General features: G+C 40.9%; 1 protein-coding gene across 3 annotated transcripts in view; it reads right to left on the bottom strand.

The window, feature by feature from the left end:
* LOC142385517 (NLR family CARD domain-containing protein 3-like) overlaps positions 1-20,594 on the bottom strand; it is a 369,716-nt gene extending 349,122 nt beyond the window's left edge. Inside the window, exons 1-6 of one of the 3 annotated variants that reach the window (XM_075472128.1) lie at positions 20,213-20,594; positions 19,332-19,442; positions 18,812-18,882; positions 12,178-12,462; positions 9,002-10,799; positions 8,605-8,778 (exon numbers count right to left, since the gene is read on the bottom strand). In XM_075472128.1, the coding sequence (XP_075328243.1) occupies positions 8,605-8,778; positions 9,002-10,799; positions 12,178-12,462; positions 18,812-18,882; positions 19,332-19,399 (2,396 nt within the window). In that variant the 5' untranslated portion in view covers positions 19,400-19,442; positions 20,213-20,594. Of the gene's footprint in view, positions 1-8,604; positions 8,779-9,001; positions 10,800-12,177; positions 12,463-18,811; positions 18,883-19,331 lie in introns of all 3 variants that reach the window. The other 2 variants (XM_075472132.1, XM_075472129.1) reach the window with 2 other exon arrangements.
* Positions 20,595-21,328: the final 734 nt, after the last annotated feature.

Genomic DNA, 21,328 nt, shown 5'->3' with positions numbered 1-21,328 from the left:
CTGCGAAAGCTAGGCGCCTCCAGAGAGGGCCACGTACACTTGTTATTATAAAACGGTATAAAAGGGTGTCACAAGATGAACTCGTCGGACATTTTGTACATCCTGTATGCATATTTGCTGTGACAGTTTGTTCAATAAACTCCCCAATGGACGGCTGACCAACGCGGGATTCGACTCATTTTCTCCACAACACCAGCTCCACCAGTGGCTCCATCCATACAAACTCATGTTGTGCAGCCAAATGATTCAAGTTTCAAAGAAAACAAACATGTCAGGAGGAACTTTGGAGCAAATGGAAACAAACTGATAGAAATGGAGATCAGGTTCACTGTTTTATTGAAGGTTAAAGGCACAAAAACATGGTGCAGAGATGTTTAATGGAATCATGGAATCAAACTTCTTTAGAGAGTCGACAGCAGCAGAACTTGTTACTGTGACTTGTTGTGTTTGAATATCTCAGTCAGTGCAAACATTACAGAGCCTTAGAAAAGTGTTGGAAGCATCCAGAGGTGGACTGATTGATCAGTTTGGCTGATTAATGGATGCTGATGGACGCTTTGACTAACTATCAGAATCAGTCAGGTATTCTGGCAGTCAGGATTTAACCCCCCTGTCAGCTGACGTCCTGGCTCTCAAAGCAGGTCAGCAGCAAAAGTTTGAAAGTGAAAAAACGGATCAGAAGGTGGAAAAAAGTTCAGAATCTGACAGAAAGTTTGAATCTGAAAACAGAAAACATCTCAAATATGAAGAAATGAGACTAAAGTGGAAATAAAAACACTATGAAAGAAGAATGAACTTTACATTAAACTGAAATAAACGTCTGCTGCATTTTTTTTCACTTTGAATCTGTTTTTTTGTTCCTCAGAGAAACTGATGAAGCTTCATGTTTCTTATCTGCTGTTTCTCAGCCTGCATTCACTCACATGCTGCTCACAGCAACTCTGAGCTCTTACTGAATAAAACAGGTGGGAACAGCTCCCACACAGCCAGCAGGGGAACAGAACAGCATGTATCTGCAGTGATGAAGCAGTCCCTGCCTCCCTCCTTCATGGCAGCTCAGTGATCATCCTTTGTGTCTGTGTTGGGCTCACCTGCACAGGGTCACAGCACTTCACCTGTTCAGCTTCTCTTTGGCTGCACAGCTATTAAACACTGACTCTGCTCCATGTTTTCACACATTTCTCACCTGATGGAAAGCTGCTCACACACACTCACAGCCTGCTTCCATCTGCTGTTACCTAGCAACAAGTTAGCTCACAGCTTTTCTTCCATCCATCGTCCAATCATGTTATTCTTCTTCTGATAAACTCTTCTTTGTGTTTTCCTCACAGTCACTAAATGTCAGCATCACTTTCAGTTGGACTTGACATTGTGTAACAGGGAATTACTGATAGAGTTCATGAAATAAAGCTCAACTGAAAGTGATTTCCTTTCAGTTATTAGTGGGAGAAGCTTTTTGGCTGGATTTTGTCATCATGAATGAATCTGACTGAAGATAACTGCTGCTGTGATGAAAGCTGCTTTCTAACCAAGTCAAAGATTGTTCATTTCCAACAGTGTTGGAGGGGAGTTTGTTAGTTTCAGCTGATTAACGGGCTTTTGGAGTTTTGCTGCTCCAAACTGTTGTTATTGTTTCAGACAGAAATATTCACCAACTCTGGAGCTCTAGAAGCATCAGCCAGTGATTCTAGATTTGTTTCTGTCTGACAGATTCACTGTGTTTTCTCATTATTTAATGAATCATCATTTCATCAACTAAACCACTGAAGAAGAAAACAGACTTTACCATGAAGACCAGCACAACTTTCACATCATATTAATCTGAACAAACAACTAAAACATGGTGTCTGACCTCAGAGTCTTCAGTCCACAGTGAGGACTCAGAAAGCTGCACAGCTCCTTCGCTGCAGAGTCTCTGATGTTGTTCCCGCTCAGGTCCAGTTCTGTCAGATGGGAGGGGTTGGACTTCAGAGCAGAGACCACAGAAGCACAGCTGATCTCTGACAACCTGCAGCCCCTCAATCTGAATAAAGAATAAAACATGTGAGCTGAAGCCAACAGGATGCAGGTTAAAACAGTCCAACAGAACAAGTGAAAAAGAGCTCTCATTAATATTAATGACAACATGCTGCTGCTTCAATAAAGACGGAGTGACTTCAGCTCTTAAACTCTGCCAGCTCCACCAGTGGCTCCATCCATACAAACTCATGTTGTGCAGCCAAATGATTCAAGTTTCAAAGAAAACAAACATGTCAGGAGGAACTTGGAGCAAATGGGAACAAACTGATAGAAATGGAGATCAGGTTCACTGTTTTATTGAAGGTTAAAGGCACAAAAACATGGTGCAGTGATGTTTAATGGAATCATGGAATCAAACTTCTTTCAAACTGAAATAAACGTCTGCTGCACTTTTTTTCACTTTGAATCTGTTTTTTTGTTCCTCAGAGAAACTGATGAAGCTTCATGTTTCTTATCTGCTGTTTCTCAGCCTGCATTCACTCACATGCTGCTCACAGCAACTCTGAGCTCTTACTGAATAAAACAGGTGGGAACAGCTCCCACACAGCCAGCAGGGGAACAGAACAGCATGTATCTGCAGTGATGCAGCAGTCCCTGCCTCCCTCCTTCATGGCAGCTCAGTGATCATCCTTTGTGTCTGTGTTGGGCTCACCTGCACAGGGTCGCAGCACTTCACCTGTTCAGCTTCTCTTTGGCTGCACAGCTATCAAACACTGACTCTGCTGCATGTTTTCACACATTTCTCACCTGATGGAAAGCTGCTCACACACACTCACAGCCTCCTTCCATCTGCTGTTCCCTAGCAACAAGTCAGCTCACAGCTTTTCTTCCATCCATCGTCCAATCATGTTATTCTTCTTCTGATAAACTCTTCTTTGTGTTTTCCTCACAGTCACTAAATGTCAGCATCACTTTCAGTTGGACTTGACATTGTGTAACAGAGGGAATTATTGATAGAATTCATGAAATAAAGCTCAACTGAAAGTGATTTCCTTTCAGTTATCAGTGGGAGAAGCTTTTTGGCTGGATTTTGTCATCATGAATGAATCTGACTGAAGATAACTGCTGCTGTGATGAAAGCTGCTTTCTAACCAAGTCAAAGATTGTTCATTTCCAACAGTGTTGGAGGGGAGTTTGTTAGTATCAGCTGATTAACGGGCTTTTGGAGTTTTGCAGCTCCAAACTGTTGTTATTGTTTCAGACAGAAATATTCACCAACTCTGGAGCTCTAGAAGCATCAGCCAGTGATTCTAGATTTGTTTCTGTCTGACAGATTCACTGTGTTTTCTCATTATTTAATGAATCATCATTTCATCAACTAAACCACTGAAGAAGAAAATAGACTTTACCATGAAGACCAGCACAACTTTCACATCATATTAATCTGAACAAACAACTAAAACATGGTGTCTGACCTCAGAGTCTTCAGTCCACAGTGAGGACTCTGCAGAAAGCTGCGCAGCTCCTTCTCTGCAGAGTCTCTGATGGTGTTGTAGCTCAGGTCCAGTTCTGTCAGATGGGAGGGGTTGGACTTCAGAGCAGAGACCACAGAAGCACAGCTGATCTCTGACAAACTGCAGTTCATCAATCTGAATAAAGAATAAAACATGTGAGCTGAAGCCAACAGGATGCAGGTTAAAACAGTCCAACAGAACAAGTGAAAAAGAGCTCTCATTAATATTAATGACAACATGCTGCTGCTTCAATAAAGACGGAGTGACTTCAGCTCTTAAACTCTGCCAGCTCCACCAGTGGCTCCATCCATACAAACTCATGTTGTGCAGCCAAATGATTCAAGTTTCAAAGAAAACAAACATGTCAGGAGGAACTTTGGAGCAAATGGGAACAAACTGATAGAAATGGAGATCAGGTTCACTGTTTTATTGAAGGTTAAAGGCACAAAAACATGGTGCAGTGATGTTTAATGGAATCATGGAATCAAACTTCTTTAAAGAGTCGACAGCAGCAGAACTTGTTACTGTGACTTGTTGTGTTTGAATATCTCAGTCAGTGCAAACATTACAGAGCCTTAGAAAAGTGTTGGAACCATCCAGAGGTGGACCGATTGATCAGTTTGGCTGATTAATGGATGCTGATGGACGCTTTGACTAACTATCAGAATCAGTCAGGTATTCTGGCAGTCAGGATTTAACCCCCCTGTCAGCTGACGTCCTGGCTCTCAAAGCAGGTCAGCAGCAAAAGTTTGAAAGTGAAAAAACGGATCAGAAGGTGGAAAAAAGTTCAGAATCTGACAGAAAGTTTGAATCTGAAAACAGAAAACATCTCAAATATGAAGAAATGAGACTAAAGTGGAAATAAAAAAGCTGCTCACACACACCCACAACTTCCTTCCATCTGCTGTTACCTAGCAACAAGCAGGCTTTTGGAGTTTTGCTGCTCCAAACTGTTGTTGTTGTTTCAGACAGAAATATTCACCAACTCTGGAGCTCTAGAAGCATCAGCCAGTGATTCTAGATTTGTTTCTGTCTGACAGATTCACTGTGTTTTCTCATTATTTAATGAATCATCATTTCATCAACTAAACCACTGAAGAAGAAAACAGACTTTACCATGAAGACCAGCACAACTTTCACATCATATTAATCTGAACAAACAACTAAAACATGGTGTCTGACCTCAGAGTCTTCAGTCCACAGTGAGGACTCTGCAGAAAGCTGCACAGCTCCTTCGCTGCAGAGTCACTGATGGTGTTGCTGCTCAGGTCCAGTTCTGTCAGATGGGAGGGGTTGGACTTCAGAGCAGAGACCACAGAAGCACAACTGATCTCTGACAACCTGCAGCCGCTCAATCTGAATAAAGAATAAAACATGTGAGCTGAAGCCAACAGGATGCAGGTTAAAACAGTCCAACAGAACAAGTGAAAAAGAGCTCTCATTAATATTAATGACAACATGCTGCTGCTTCAATAAAGACGGAGTGACTTCAGCTCTTAAACTCTGCCAGCTCCACCAGTGGCTCCATCCATACAAACTCATGTTGTGCAGCCAAATGATTCAAGTTTCAAAGAAAACAAACATGTCAGGAGGAACTTTGGAGCAAATGGGAACAAACTGATAGAAATGGAGATCAGGTTCACTGTTTTATTGAAGGTTAAAGGCCCAAAAACATGGTGCAGTGATGTTTAATGGAATCATGGAATCAAACTTCTTTAAAGAGCCGACAGCAGCAGAACTTGTTACTGTGACTTGTTGTGTTTGAATATCTCAGTCAGTGCAAACATTACAGAGCCTTAGAAAAGTGTTGGAACCATCCAGAGGTGGACTGATTGATCAGTTTGGCTGATTAATGGATGCTGATGGACGCTTTGACTAACTATCAGAATCAGTGGAGTATGAGGCTGATGGTTGGGAGACCTCCCCCATCTCCAGCAGGAAGCTACAAAGCTGAAGTCAAGGAGGAGTCAGAGTGTTAAGTTCAGTGTTTCCATTCAGTCTTTAAACATCACAGCTTCCATCAGAGTCACATGATTTAGAAGCAGACAGAAACACAGCCGGCAGCAGCTCAGCTTAGAGACTCATCTTCAGGAAATCCAAACACTGGACTAATGAGCAGATCAATACAGATGCTCGCTGCCAAAGCAGAAACTAAATGATGTATCTTCTGCTGTTATTGGCTCATCCTGTTTTGTTACTGATGATCTCAGCTCAGCAAAGAACACCATGTGAGCAAAGCATCTTCTCACACTGACAGTCAGCTGTTTTTCCGGAGTGAACAGGGCAGATAATACAGCCTCTAAATAAGGCATTATCTGTCTTTATTTCACCAATAATTTAAGACTTATGAATGAATGAATGCTTACTATTGCACTGTTAGCTCAGAGCTGCCATGCTGTTGTTATTTTGGGCTATCGGGGGCTTTCTATACACACGTCTATGATGTCATCCCACTGTATTGTCTAAGCCCGGTTCAGTCCCGTTATATGGATATACGCGGATCTCGAGTGATATAAATAGTGTCCGAAGGACGCTGACTAACCAAACTGTTATCGGTGAGTAGATGAACGTATTTTATGCCAGAAATAAAGTTCAGGTTTAAAAAAACGAACTTCCCCTTAAGGCCCTCGGCCTCTGGAGAAGTCACTCAACCTCCCTCCTTCATGCAAAGTCGAGTGTGTCATCACCCAGCAAGGATTGGCTCTTTTGGCCCTTCTGCACCAAATTCCTCAGGTTTATCTTGTCTTTTTCATCCCCTTGGTCACTCAATAAGCCTTTAAACTCCAACTTAGCATGTGGAAATATTTCATGTTACTCTCCTCTAACCCTAGCCGAGCGGGGCTCTGTAGCTGCAGCCTTTGTGTGTCACTCTGCAGACCGCCATGCTTTCTGTAGGACTGGCAGACCTTTCTTCCAAGAAATGAATACATAAAGGACAACTTGTTGTTCTCTTATATTGACTCACTTTAACACTAGAACTACCACGGAGGGGTCAATTGACCTTTTTACCTAAAAGACCCACAAGAGGGTCATTTGACCCTTTGGACCCCCTGCGGACACTCCTTTTGTTGTGGAAATGTGGCTGTTAGCAGCTCACAGCTGTCACTTGAGTCACATTCCAATGACTGTTGAGTGCTGTATCTCTGCATCTTCGTTCCTTGGAGAGGAGCTTCTTTCACCACAAAATTCTTGAGGGAAATGAAGCAGTAGTCCACATGCACTGGTATTTATCCATCTAACAATTGCCAGGTTGCATTCACATGAGTCGTTATGGTCACATGCCATGGGAGATTCACACGTTAATTCAACCATTATCTGGTTGCAGTCATATGATTCGTCATGATCACATGGGACATTCACACGTTCATTGAACCAATCATCGCGTTCGCGTGCACGGCAGACAACAGAATAGTAGCAATTTGCGCGCTCTCTGCATACAACCAATGAGAGTGAATTACGATATATCCCACAAGTCCAGCTCACCATGTTTTAAAAAAATAAAATACACATTCCGCATATGATGACTTATATGAAGAAAATGTGCTGACATGTTTTCAGGACAACCATTACACTGAGAATCAACCAATTGGGATAGATCAGCAAGGTACATTCATTTGAAAATTGTACTAAATGTAAGCTGATTGTGTTAACTGTAGGATACTTGTACATAGCCATTTGCAAGGATGTACTAAATGATTGAGACATGTACAAAAGCATTTGAAATTTGATGAAAGCAATGATAAATGCCATTCTGTTGTGAGGAACTGCAAATTAGTTTTGGGATTTGTCCATGTTTTGAGAATGACATCTCAGTTTCAAGAAATGAGCCAAACCAATGGAGAAAAACTGTAACACACTGTCCGCCATTTATTTATTTATTTTTAAAGTTTCATATTCATGTTCAAAACGGACAGCAAAGCTAAATCTACACTTCAGGACGTACTGTGATAGAAAAAATCTGACCCTTTATGCTCATATAATCATTTCTACTTCTGTGTAACTGCTTATGTTGACGCATGCATGAGATTAATAGCTGCACTCTGGAGATCATCACTGTCCGCTCTAAGAACTGAGTGTCCCACAGCCTGGGCGGTATCAACACCGCTATCTGCTCCCAGCAGGACAGAAGGAAATGTCTCATGCATAGACGCCAGCATCCGTCTTCTCTGCCCTATAAAAGCTTCCTGAGAGCTCTGCATCTCTGAACATTTGCATCACAGCTTCTGTATGTAAACCTTCCCTTACTGCAGGATAATTAAATGTCCTCTGCTTTTGAACTTCAGACAGTATTCCTGAGTATTCTTATTCATTTTCCTGACATACTGAAAACATGCAGACATCATGACTCTGAGGAGTCTGGGGAGGAAATATCTGATAAAAACAGCAACATTTCTGTGGACTGTGTGGAGCTGCTTTTGGACAGCTTCTAGATTTAGTCTGATAAAAAGCTGTAAAATATCCTTTTTTGTTCCATTTTAATATTAGGAGTCAGACTTGGTGAGCAGTAGGACTTGCAGATCCTGATTTTAGTCATCTACAGACATCTGTTCAGAAAAGTCACTTGGACATGATTTTTTCCCCAGTGTGTTTAAACATGTCTTATTCACTTCCAGTAACACTTAGAAGGATTCTGTCTGTTTGGGAAATACATTCAGCTTCTGATTCACTAAAGGATTATGTGGCTTTGTTGCCCGTTAAATGGCAGCAAACCAGAGGCTGCACATCTGTCTAATTCACAGTCGCCTTCACAAAGGGTCAGGTTCACCTCAAACCCAATAACCATACAGATATCATCACTTTGTTCCAGTGCAGTGTGTCCACATTTAAAGGAGGTTTGATGCTCACATTTAGAGGAAAAAACAGCTCATATTTCTGTAAAGTAGTTTACTTTGGGTATGTGATGGATCTGTGTTTTAGGACAAATCTACAGGAATGCAAAGGAGTAAAAGAGCACTTTGGTAATTCTTTAAACTGTGTGCGTTATATTTCATTATCAGAGTTATTTAAGCCAGATAATCAAAAGGCAGAACAGATCAACCTGTTTCAGTGATCAAGGTACCTGGAAGCTGTTTTTAATCCATTTAAGCCAGAATTATATCAGCTCTCAGCTGAAAAGGTCATGAATCCTTACCTGAGTTTTTCCAGTCTGCAGTTTGGACTCTTCAGTCCAGCAGAAAGCTGCTTCACTCCTGAATCCTGCAGGTTGTTGTTACTCAGGTCCAGTTCTGTCAGGCTGGAGGACTGGGAGCTGAGAACTGAGGACAGAGCTGCACAGCTTCTCTTTGAGAGGTTACAGTCACTCAGGCTGAGGAGGAAATGAGATGGAAGGAAATAACTTGATCCATTAATCAATCAAACTACATTCGAATTTGATTAGTGGAAGTATTCTGTTTTCCTGTTTGTTTCTGTTTATACGTCTATGGAAATAAAGTAAAAACATAAAATAAAAGAAACTAAATAGAGTTTTTTTTCTCTGTTAATAAGTAAAGAATGTATTTATAAAGAAATATATCTGTGTTTGTACTCACAGAGCTTTGTTGGAGGCTTTGACCACTGGCAGCAGCCTCAGAAGAGCCTCCTCTGAAGCAGAGTATTTCTTCAGGTCAAACTCATCCAGATCTTTTCCTGATGACAGTAAGATGAAGACCAGAGCTGACCACTGAGCAGGAGACAGTTTATCTGTGGAGAGACTTCCTGAACTCAGGGCCTGTTGGATCTCCTCCACTAGAGAACAATCATTCAGTTCATTCAGACAGTGGAACAGATTGATGCTTCTCTCTGCAGACAGATTCTCACTGATCTTCTTCTTGATGTAATCGACTGTTTCCTGATTGGTCTGTGAGCTACTTCCTGTCTGTATCAGCAGGTCTTGTAGGACACTCTGATTGGTCTGCAGGGAAAGACCCAGGAGGAAGCGGAGGAACAGGTCCAGGTGTCCATTTGGACTCTCTAAGGCCTTGTTCACAGCACTCTGATGGAGATGTTTTAGACCTTGTTTATTGAACCATTTAGGCCTCCAGGGGGTTGTTTGCTGCTCCATCAGGTTGACTCCAGAGTTGATGAAGGTCAGATGGACATGAAGAGCAGCCAGAAACTCCTGAACACTCAGATGGATGAAGCAGAACACCTTCTTCTTCTGCTTCAGCACTCCCTCCTCTCTAAAGATCTGTGTGAACACTCCTGAGTACACTGAGGCTGCTGAGATATCGATGCCACACTCTGTCAGGTCTGCTTCATAGAAGATCAGGTTTCCTTTCTGCAGCTGCTCAAAAGCCAGTTTTCCCAGAGACTCAATCATCTTCCTGCTCTCTGGACTCCAGTGTGGATCTGTCACAGCTCCTCCATCATACTTGACGTTCTTCACTTCGGCCTGAACCACCAGGAAGCGGATGTACATCTCAGTCAGGGTGCTGGGCAGCTCTGCTCCCTCTCTGGTTTCCAACACATCCTCCAGAACTGTAGCAGTGATCCAGCAGAAGACTGGGATGTGGCACATGATGTGGAGGCTTCGGGATGTCTTCATGTGGGAGATGATCCTGCTGGCCTGCTCCTCATCTGTGAATCTCTTCCTGAAGTACTCCTCCTTCTGTGGGTCAGTGAACCCCCTGACCTCTGTCACCATGCCGACACAGTCAGGAGGGATCTGATTGGCTGCTGCAGGTCGTGTGGTTATCCAGAGGCGAGCAGAGGGAAGCAGGTTCCCCCTGATGAGGTTTGTCAGCAGCACATCCACTGAGGTGGGCTCTGTAGCATCAGTCAGGGGCTCCTTGCTGTGGAAGTCCAGAGGAGGTCGACACTCATCCAGACCGTCAAAGATGAACACAACCTGGAACTCTTCAAAGCTGCAGATTCCTGCTTTTTTAACTTCATTAAAGAAGTGATGAACAAGTTCCACCAAGCTGAACTTTCTCTCTTTCAGCACATTCAGATCTCTGAAAGTGAATGGAAACATGAACTGGATGTCCTGGTTGGCTTTGCCTTCAGCCCAGTCCAGAGTAAACTTCTGTGTTAAGACTGTTTTCCCAATGCCAGCCACTCCCTTTGTCATCACTGTTCTGATTGGTTCTTTTCTTCCAGGTGGGCCTTTAAAGATGTCTTCTTGTCTGATGGATGTTTCTGCTCTGCCAGCTTTCCTGGATGCTGCTTCAATCTGTCTGACCTCATGTTCATCATTGACCTCTCCGGTCCCTCCCTCTGTGATGTAGAGCTCTGTGTAGATCTGATTCAGAAAGGTTGGCTTTCCTGCTTCAGGAATCCCCTCAAACACACACTGGAACTTTTTCCTCAAGTTACACTTGAGTTTGGGTTGACACCTGTGAAGAAGCTCTGAATGACAAAACGGAAGATAAGAAGATTTCCTGTTACTGAGCAGCGTATGGAGCGTAAATATAAAGAAAATAAAGTCTGAAATCACGTGCCTTTAAAGCTAAATTTCTCTCAATCTCTGATGAGACACTTATCTTAGTTACAGTCATGAATATAAGCTATTATTGCAAATGAAAGACAAATAATTTCGATGTTTTTGTCCCTATCAATTCATTCTAACACTCAGTGTAGATGGGGAGGATCACATGTCTGCAAAACCTATAACAAAACAACTTGTAACAGTTTGGTGTAAAACATTTGGAGTTGTGAATCACACACCCAACTCAAAGCTCTCAGTAAGGGAAGCAACTCAAGGCCTTTCCTCAGAAAAACCAGAACACAACTTTTCCACAAACTACCAACCATAACAACCATAAGAACAACACAAACCAAGAAAAACAAGAAGATAATCCCACTAAAAACACTCCAAGTGAAAAAAATAAATACATCAAACAATTTTGAGCAACTGCAGAAGATCCTCGACAGCAAACTTTACTGCAAACCCTACATTCACCTGCTGCTGCACAGGTGGAGCTTCCTTCTGAAACACACATCCAAACGCATCTTGAAATCACAGATTCTTTGCTACAAACACATTAGCAACCATAACCCTGTTCAAAGCCCTCAGAAAACAGGCTACTCCAGACATTTCCTAACATAAACCAAGAGGTACACCCTCAGAAAATACCACTGAAGAGCGTCTCCCAAATACACCTTTCTCCCACTTCTGCCGAGGTTAAAGATGGACTCCACTGTATCTATCATGCCTCACAGATGCAGCTACTACACAAACTAATGTGGAACTGAACTGGTGTTGGTTCAAGTCTGTAAAAATGACACTGCTCCCCTACTAATGGCCCTCTCTGACCTCATGAGACAATCCCACCGCTTCACTCTGTAACCCATTCATTTCAACAGCTTGCGTTGTGTAAAAGTGCACGTCAAGGCAAAAATGGAGGACAAGCTGGTTGTGTGGGTGAATTATTGGCGATGATCCCTCCTGCACCCACAGAATCACTGTCAGTGCAGCGGTGCATTGCAACATAGATGGGAACAGGACAGATGAACCCTCCTTATTGAGTACAAATAGCCTACAATACATAACACCCAATAGCTTCCTGCCTGCCTGCCAACAACAAAATAATGTGTCTATTTTGCTCTGTAATTTGCAACCAGTGTGCTGATCTAAGGCTAAGCACATGTCACACTTGGTCTTACAGGGCCATAAGGGATGTCAGCTCTTTAAGAGATGTTTAAATTATTAGTCCAAAAGACTAATTTGATCAATATAACTGAATATAAAATTATAAGCCCTTATAACAGAAATATGTGGCCTTACCTTTTTGTGCTGATGGGCCAGACAACAAACGCAGCTGAGAGGAAAGTGTAGGGTCTAATTTTTGAAGATGTTCCATCATCTTCCTGCTGGCTTCCTCTCCTTTTCTTCTTACATCATCGATGAGTCTTCGTGCCTTATCTGCTCTGTTCTGGTTCTCCTCGATTATTGCTTCTTTCTCCAAATCATTGAAGACACGATCTGCTAAGAGGGCATCAAGCAGCTGCTTGAGGATTTCTTCTGGCACCCTCTCCACAAACTCCATTCGTATTCTGTTGAGTTCGCTCTCTGCAAGGTGTCATAGACATGAACACGAATCTCACTTTTCAGTAAATGTTGTTGAAATGTAAAACTAATGCGTCTGAATAATGACTACTTCAGGGGTCCATGTACATTTTGAAAGCTGACAGTCAGTGATGAATGATGTCATGAACATAGCTTTCATTGTGTTTTGTTGATCATATGGCTGTGAGGCTCAGGGAAGAGGAGCTCGCTTTGTGTGGAAGATTTCCCAAAAAGTGAGAAAAAGTCCCAAATGAGAAAATGGGACCAGGGTGTTAAACAATATTTTAATGACATAAAAGGTTGAAAGTCATGGTATTCCAAAAATTGGGGTAAATCACAAGAAGAGTGCTTATGATTTTATGAACCTTCCAGGCTGTCAGAGTCATTGCTGTTGTCCCTGTTTCAGATCAAAGATAACTTGATCAGAAATGGTTTGTTCTATATTTAACCAGATGGTTTTTGATGGGTGGGTCTGTTTGAAGATACATTAAAGCTAATGCTATAAAGTAGTGATGAAAATCTGAAGCATTTTCAAAATAAACACAATTAGAACTAGAACTAAAACATTTTTAGACTTTTGTTTCCAAAACAAAAATGAAAACTTGAATAATTTGTGCAAAGTTTATTTCTATCTGCCATTAATATCCTGACAGCTGCACATAAAGCTCTGAACTTAATAAGCAGCGGAGTTCGCTCTGACAGTGACCAAAAATAATGTAGAGATTCAATGACCAAATCAAAGTTCATTTTAATCTGACGTATACTCTCTTATATGAAGGCTGATGTGTTCGATCAGATATCAGCGGGATAGAACAGGCTTCTATACTTGTTTCTGGTTATTCTGGAGAAGACATCACCTAAAAACTCATTCTACATTCTGTTTAATGATGGCATCAAACCGATGGCAGGCTGCAGAGATCTTTAGATTAAAGGAATTTAAATCACATAAGACTGTTAGGCACTTATCACCATGGTAACTGGTGTTTTCCCTTACATATCATTTCTCTGCCTCTGTCTCTATCTTTCGGAGCCTCTCTTTGCATAGTTTCCAAAACTTGTGAATTGTGGATTTGGCCAGCTGGTCTCTCAACGCAATTGATGAAATTTTCTCAACGAGAAGACAGGGTTTGGGGGAACCCTCTAGTCCAGACGGGACATTTTTCTCCGGATACACAATGGACTCCTGGGAGTTGAGGATTGTATATCTGCCAATAATAATGTCAGTCGAGGATGTCAAAGATGTGTACAAAATTGGATTTTTGATAACAGGCTTTCTGCTTTTTGGAGTTGGCGGTTACCGGTTATTATGTAAAGAAGATGCTCTGCTCCTTCTGCCCCCCCTTCCCTGAGAACATCTGTGGATCTGCTCTGAACTACAGGCTGGTTGATAAGCTTTCCATCCTGTTATCAAAGACAATGGCCTCTGAGACAGTGCTTTCACGGACTTACTTACACACACACATATCCACACAAAAACATATCCGCTTCTGACACCACCTCCACCTCCCCTACTTGCTACTCTGTCTTTGTTTCACTCTGCCTGTGCTGAGGTTTTTTCTCCTCCTCTCCCCTAATGTGCTATTTCTTCTGTCATTCTACCCTGATCTTATTAATGCTTCACTAGGAGAACTTAGTCACATTCAAATGTCTATTAAGACCTATTATCACTGTATAAACCTTAATATTTCCTCTCAGATGAAAGTTTTTTATCCAAGTTCCCATTAATTTATAGACCATTGAACAGCTTTTTAAATGATTCCTCTTAGAGGAAAGCTTATCCATGTTTCTGATCTTATTAATACTTCCCTAGGAGGAAAACTTAGTCATATTCAAATGGTCTATTAAGACCTATTACCACTGTATCAACCTTAATATTTCCTCTCAGATGAAAGTCTTTTAAAGATTTGTTATCATTCGTTATATCAACCGTTCTGTTATTAGCTATATTGTTAAATGCCTCCTCTTAGAGGAAAGTTTATTCATGTTTGTTACCTTTTGTTAGTTTACTCAAATTACCTGTTATAGTTATATCAATCCTACTGTTAGCTAAATTTACTTTTGCTCTGTTATAGTTATACCAATCCTACTGTTAGCTAAATTTACTTTTGCTCTGTTATAGTTATACCAATCCTACTATTAGCTAACTTTACTTTTGCTCTGTTATAGTTATACCAATCCTACTATTAGCTAAATTTACTTTTGCTCTGTTATAGTTATACCAATCCTACTGTTAGCTAAATTTACTTTTGCTCTTTTATAGTTATACCAATCATACTGTTAGCTAAATTTACTTTTGCTCTGTTATAGTTATACCAATCCTACTGTTAGCTAAATTTACTTTTGCTCTGTTATAGTTATACCAATCCTACTGTTAGCTAAATTTACTTTTGCTCTGTTATAGTTATACCAATCCTACTATTAGCTAAATTTACTTTTGCTCCGTTATGGTTATACCAATCCTACTGTTAGCTAAATTTACTTTTGCTCTGTTATAGTTATACCAATCCTACTGTTAGCTAAATTTACTTTGCTCTGTTATAGTTATATCAATCCTACTGTTAGCTAAATTTACTTTTGCTCTGTTATAGTTATACCAATCCTACTATTAGCTTAATTTACTTTTGCTCTGTTATAGTTGTACCAATCCTACTGTTAGCTAAATGTACTTTTGCTCTGTTATAGTTATACCAATCCGACTATTAGCTAAATTTACTTTTGCTCTGTTATAGTTATACCAATCCTACTATTAACTTAATTTACTTTTGCTCTGTTATAGTTATACCAATCCTACTGTTAGCTAAATTTACTTTTGCTCTGTTATAGTTATACCAATCCTACTATTAGCTAACTTTACTTTTGCTCTGTTATAGTTATACCAATCCTACTGTTAGCTAAATTTACTTTTGCTCTGTTATAGTTGTACCAATCCTACTGTTAGCTAAATTTACTTTTGCTCTGTTATAGTTATACCAATCCTACTGTTAGCTAAATTTACTTTTGCTGTGTTATAGTTATACCAATCTTACTATTAGCTAAATTTACTTTTGCTCTGTTATAGTTATACCAATCCTACTGTTGGAGCTATTGGACTTCTTTTCTTTGCCTGTCTACGAAACCCAACCCCAGTCCAGTAGTGGCACTATTCAAAGGATGTTTGATGTGACAAACAATTGCCACTACACCTACTATTAGCTAAATTTACTTTTGCTCTGTTATAGTTATACCAATCCTACTATTAGCTAAATTTACTTTTGCTCTGTTATAGTTATACCAATCTTACTGTTAGCTAAAATGTACTTTTGCTCTGTTATAGTTATACCAATCTTACTGTTAGCTAAATTTACTTTTGCTCTGTTATAGTTATACCAATCCTACTAGTAGCTAAATTTACTTTTGCTCTGTTCTGTATTTCTGTGTTTGATTTTTCCTGATTGTTGTTTTTGTGTTGTAAAGCACTTTGGATCGCCTTGTTGCTGAAAAGTGCTACATAAATAAATTTCACTTCATCAGAATTGTGACTGACAGGTGACCTGTGGGGTGTTGTACCCTGCCTCCTGCCCACTGCTGCAGTTGTATTAAAGGGACAGTTCGCCTCTTTTAACATGAAGCTGTATGACATCCCATATTAGCAACATCATTTGGATGTCCTGTTGGATCTCAGTGCTGCATTTGATACGGTCGATCACAGTATCTTATTACAGAGACTTGAACATGTTATTGGGATTAAAGGAACTGCATTAGGCTGGTTTAAGTCATATTTATCTGATAGATTTCAGTTTGTTCTTGTAAATGAAGAATCTTCCTCACACACCAGAGTAAGTCATGGAGTTCCCCAGGGTTCTGTGCTTGGACCGATTCTTTTCACTTTATACATGCTTCCATTAGGTAACATTATTAGACAGCATGGCATAAATTTCCATTGCTATGCTGATGATACTCAGCTGTACTTATCTATAAAACCAGATGAACCCAATAGGTTGGTCAGACTACAAGCATGTCTTAAAGACATAAAGACCTGGATGACTCAGAACTGTCTGCTTCTAAATTCAGACAAAACTGAAGTCGTTATCTTTGGACCTGAGCGTTTCAGGGAGAAATTGTCTAGCTATATAGTTACTCTAGATAGTATTTCCTTGGCTTCTAGTTCTACAGTGAGGAACCTTGGAGTTATTTTTGACCAGAACTTATCATTTGACTCGCATATAAAACAGGTTTCTAGGACTGCCTTCTTTCATCTTCGTAATATTGTTAAAATCAGGAACATCTTGTCTCAGAGTGATGCAGAAAAACTAGTCCATGCATTTGTTACTTCAAGATTGGACTACTGTAATTCTTTATTATTGGGCTGTCCCACATATTCTCTGAAAAGCCTTCAGTTGATCCAAAATGCTGCAGCCAGAGTTTTGATGAGAACTAACAGGAGAGATCATATTTCTCCAGTTTTAGCTTCTCTTCATTGGCTCCCTGTTAAATTCAGAATAGAATTTAAGATTCTTCTCCTTACATATAAAGCTCTTAATGACCGAGCTCCATCATATCTTAAAGATCTCATTGTAAGATATTTTCCTAACAGAGCACTTCGTTCCCAAACTGCAGGTTTACTTGAGGTTCCCAGAGTTTCTAAAAGTAGAATGGGAGGCAGAGCCTTCAGTTATCAGGCCCCTCTCTTGTGGAATAAGCTGCCAGTAAATGTCCGGGAAGCAGACACCCTTTCCACTTTTAAGACCAGGCTTAAAACTTTCCTTTTTGATAAAGCTTATAGTTAGGTCTGTTGAATCTGATAGTATGTCTGCTAGTGTGTCTTGTTCTGCCTCCACCTCTGGCACCCTCTATACTTTCATTACCCCCTACCCGAACCAGGGTTTGAATCCCATTCCCGCTTATCTTACCTCTTTTATTTCTCCCCCTACCCGAACCAGGGTTTGCATCCCCACCCCGCTGTGACTGGTGTGCAGTTGGTGAGAGTGAGTTGTATGGCTTTGTTTTTGCTGGTATTTTTTAGTGATTATAGGACTGTTTAGGTGAGTTTGTCTGCTGAATCTGCTAGTGTGTCTTGTCCTGCCTCCACCTCTGGCACCTTCTATACTTTCATCACCCCCTACCCGAACCAGGGTTTGAATCCCATTCCCGCTTATCTTACCTCTTTTATTTCTCCCCCTACCCGAACCAGGGTTTGCATCCCCACCCCGCTGTGACTGGTGTGCAGTTGGTGAGAGGCTGAGGTAACTTGTGGCTGTAAAAAGATGGTTGTTGTGGTGTGAGGAGCAGATCTATATAGGGAGTATAGGGAATTACTCACTGAGTCTGGTCCTTTATTTATTTATTTTTTCGTTAGCACAAGTTTCTTGTGTTTACCTTGAATAGGGATGGCTCAGGTAATCCTGAAACATCCCATAGTTAAGCTGCTATAGGCCTAGACTGCTGGGGGGCCTCATCTGTCACACCTTTCCTCACTTTACTCTCTTTATGTATATGTGACATTATTGTGGTCATTAACTCGTGTTTCCCTGTTCCAACAGATATCCTTTGAATGGTGTTACAGTGCCGCCGCGGCCCTCCCCCCCTTTCTGTCCTCTCAAACCCCAGCTGGTCGAGGCGGATGGCCACCCTTACTGAGTCTGGTTCTGCCAGAGGTTTCTTCCTGTTAAAAGGGAGTCGTTTCTCTCCACAGTCGCCTCTGGCACGTCGCTCAGGCTGGGAGATTGGACCGAAAAACAAAAAGTTTTCAGTGCAATCTGTTGGTTTTCTTAGCTAGGAAATTGTTTTTGAATTGGCTCTATATGAACGAATTGGATTATTTTATGAATTATGATTATTATTAATTAATTGAATTCCAATTGGCTTGAATTGGACTTACTATCTAAGTGCCTTGAGATGACATTTGTTGTATTTGGCGCTATATAAATAAAAATGAATTGAATTGAATTTGAATTGAATTGAAATGAATTGAATTTATGAACATGTTTCTGGAGGGACGATTTTGTGATGCAAATGTATTACTCTGTTGAACGCATATTGTTTTGAGAAGCAAAACGCTTTATCTTTTAAACCCCAGCCAACTAGCCGGACTACCTTCATCAACACCAAAACGAGGCTGGAACTCTGCTCACAGGACGCAGCGGGGGGTAAGAAAATGTTCATAAATGATATTGCTGATATGGGATGTTACACAGCTTCATGTCAAAAGAGTCGAACTGTCCCTTTAAGGGTTTATAACATAGTTAAAGAGTCTAACAGTCACTGCTAACTGAAGGCTGAAGGAACCACACAGAAACAACCGGAGCTGTGATTGGTCAGTTTGAGCATCATGTGTCTTACTGGTGTCTCCATGCAGAAACTGTTGGACTCCTACCTGCTGAAGGGGGTGGAGCTGCCTGGGTTGGAGTGTCCTCCGGGTGCTCCACAGGTGTCTCCATCTTTGCTCTAAAAGAGAAAAAGAAGTCGGAAAGTTCTCTATAATGCAACAAAAACTAATAAAACTGATGCAAAAGTAAATTACTAAGTACGTAACAAGAGTGTGTGTGAAGAAGGTTTAAAATATTTCACCCTGAAGCTAATCTGAGTAACTTTCAGCTTTAGTTTACTTCAGAGGCTGTCTTGAGCTGAATGCAGTCCAGACTCTAGTCTTGGCTCAACTGGTGGTTCATATTCAGCGTTTCTGGGTTAGAAAATATGAAGCTGGTGACAGAGCTTGGTCCGGATGCAGGCTGAAGTTTAGGTCCATCACCAGCATCATGAGAAGTTTGTTGCTGTTCTGGTTTTTACCACAACACTTAGCTTTTTTTTTACTGTGAATAAAGGTGGTTTGGTGATGTGAGTGCTGAGCTCTGACATGGAGAAGAGTCATGGACAGTTAGAGATGGTCCTCTCACCTCTGAGCTTTGCTCTGGTTCTCATGTTCCCCACACAGAGAGGTTTTAGTGTCCTCACACTGATCCATGCTGCTGAACTCACATCAGCTCACACACACTTTCTACCTTCACCTGCAGAGGAAACACACATCATTCATCTGCACATCAACTCACATCCTCCTTCCTTTTAAGGGTTAACATGTTGCTGAATAACTTTTATCATTAGTAGGATCTACTCTTTCATTCTCAACCATTCTAAGACTTTAGATTTCCATCACCAGGAGCAGCTCTTTACAGAATCTTTATGAATGCAGCCCTTGATCTTTAACATCTCCTCTAAACTGACTTTTAGACACTTCAGAGTTTCTTTTCCTGCTGACACCTGAAAACAGCAGCATTTGTACTCTGAATATCATAAATAGATATCAACAACAGAAACTAAAGGATTATGTTAAAGAATGATTTCAGTCTGAATGTGAAGTCTGACTGAAAAAGCGACAGAATCCCACACGGCAGGTTCTGATTGGTCCAACTGGATCCTGCAGCAAAATGCAGGAAGTGAAAAGACTGAACCACAATGAACTCTTCACATCTTCATACATACACTGCATCACAGTTTCATAACGGAAGCTCTGACAGGAAGCTGCTCTTTCTGACTTTAAAGGTGGAGACGACACTTTGATTCCAGGAAATAAAAACATGAAGCAGTTTGTTTGTGAAGGAAACAAACTAAAAAAAACATCAGCCGATCATCATGTTGATTGATTCCAGTTCATTAGTAATCTGATAATCATGTAGATTTGTCTTCAAACACAAACTGATCAAAGTTTGCTCTGAAATAAGAAGTGAACCCTTTTCTCCAACATTACAGAGCAGAAACAAACAGGAAAGTTTGAACTTACAGATTGTTCAGAGCTGAAGTAGAAACACCAGAAATGAACAGCGTTCAATGGTGGAACTCCTGATGTTATGTGTGATGTGCGGAGGCTTCGAAGTGCGTGTGTTGAAGGCTTGCTTCATTTAGGGGAGGAGCCGAAAATGATGACGTCCAAAGCTTCACACCCCGGCTGTACCACATTATTTCTTAATAGAAATGAATAAAATCTCCCCTGTTTTGTACATTATTGTCCAAGTTCCACAAGCACTTTCACTGTCCTCTGCCTGGCATTTTACTAAAGTGACAGAAAAACATACACAACCTGACATATCATATGATACTACCTTCCTGGGAGAATTTACACACACAATACATTAAAAAATATTTCATTATACACACATGTGATAATTCATGTAGAGAAATATATTTGGTAATACATACTCTGAAATGTACTTTTTAGTCTAAAAGTACAAAGTAACCTGTTGAAGGGAAATTCCAGCAGCTCTGTGAATGCAACGCTAACGGAACCTCACATCATCGCCTTTATTCAACCAGGAAGTGTCTCACTGAGATCAGAGAGCAAATGCAAGAGAGTCCGGATCATCATCTGATCTGAGGAATCTTAAATCTCTGGGATTTTAAACTGCATGGATGAAGAAGAAATTACTGAAAATAATCTACACTGTCAACACATTTGCCCTGAATCCTTCCTGCAGCCGACAGCTTCAAACAGTTAAACACGGTGATGGGTGGGGACTAACCTCCTGCTCTGAATCTGCTGTGTGCACTTTCATCATGTCATTAGTTACTGGTTCTTCCTGTCACAGACGCCGCGCTCAGTCTCTTCTTCTCTCCTTAGTTATTTTGTTGTGTCCCGTTACTGTCCCATCCATGTAGGCAGAACTCAGTCCAAATGTTGGGAAGGCTCACAGTGATGGAACAGAATAGGTCTGTTTGCTGATAATCAGCATAAAATATACCAAAACCAGGGTTTAAACTGGGACTTGTTCTGTGCAAGAGCTCTGTAGCTTTAGTGCTGCTCCAGATGCACCAGATGTGTGCAGGTAGGCTAAAAACATCTGTCATCATGTGACAAACAGTGAACACATCAAGGTGACATCTCTCTGGTCTGCACACCAAT

This window comes from Odontesthes bonariensis, chromosome 8, assembly GCF_027942865.1.
Source record: "Odontesthes bonariensis isolate fOdoBon6 chromosome 8, fOdoBon6.hap1, whole genome shotgun sequence".
Lineage (NCBI taxonomy): Eukaryota > Metazoa > Chordata > Actinopteri > Atheriniformes > Atherinopsidae > Odontesthes > Odontesthes bonariensis.
Note: the sequence above shows the minus strand (reverse complement) of the source record. Positions and strands in the feature narration are given on the sequence as shown.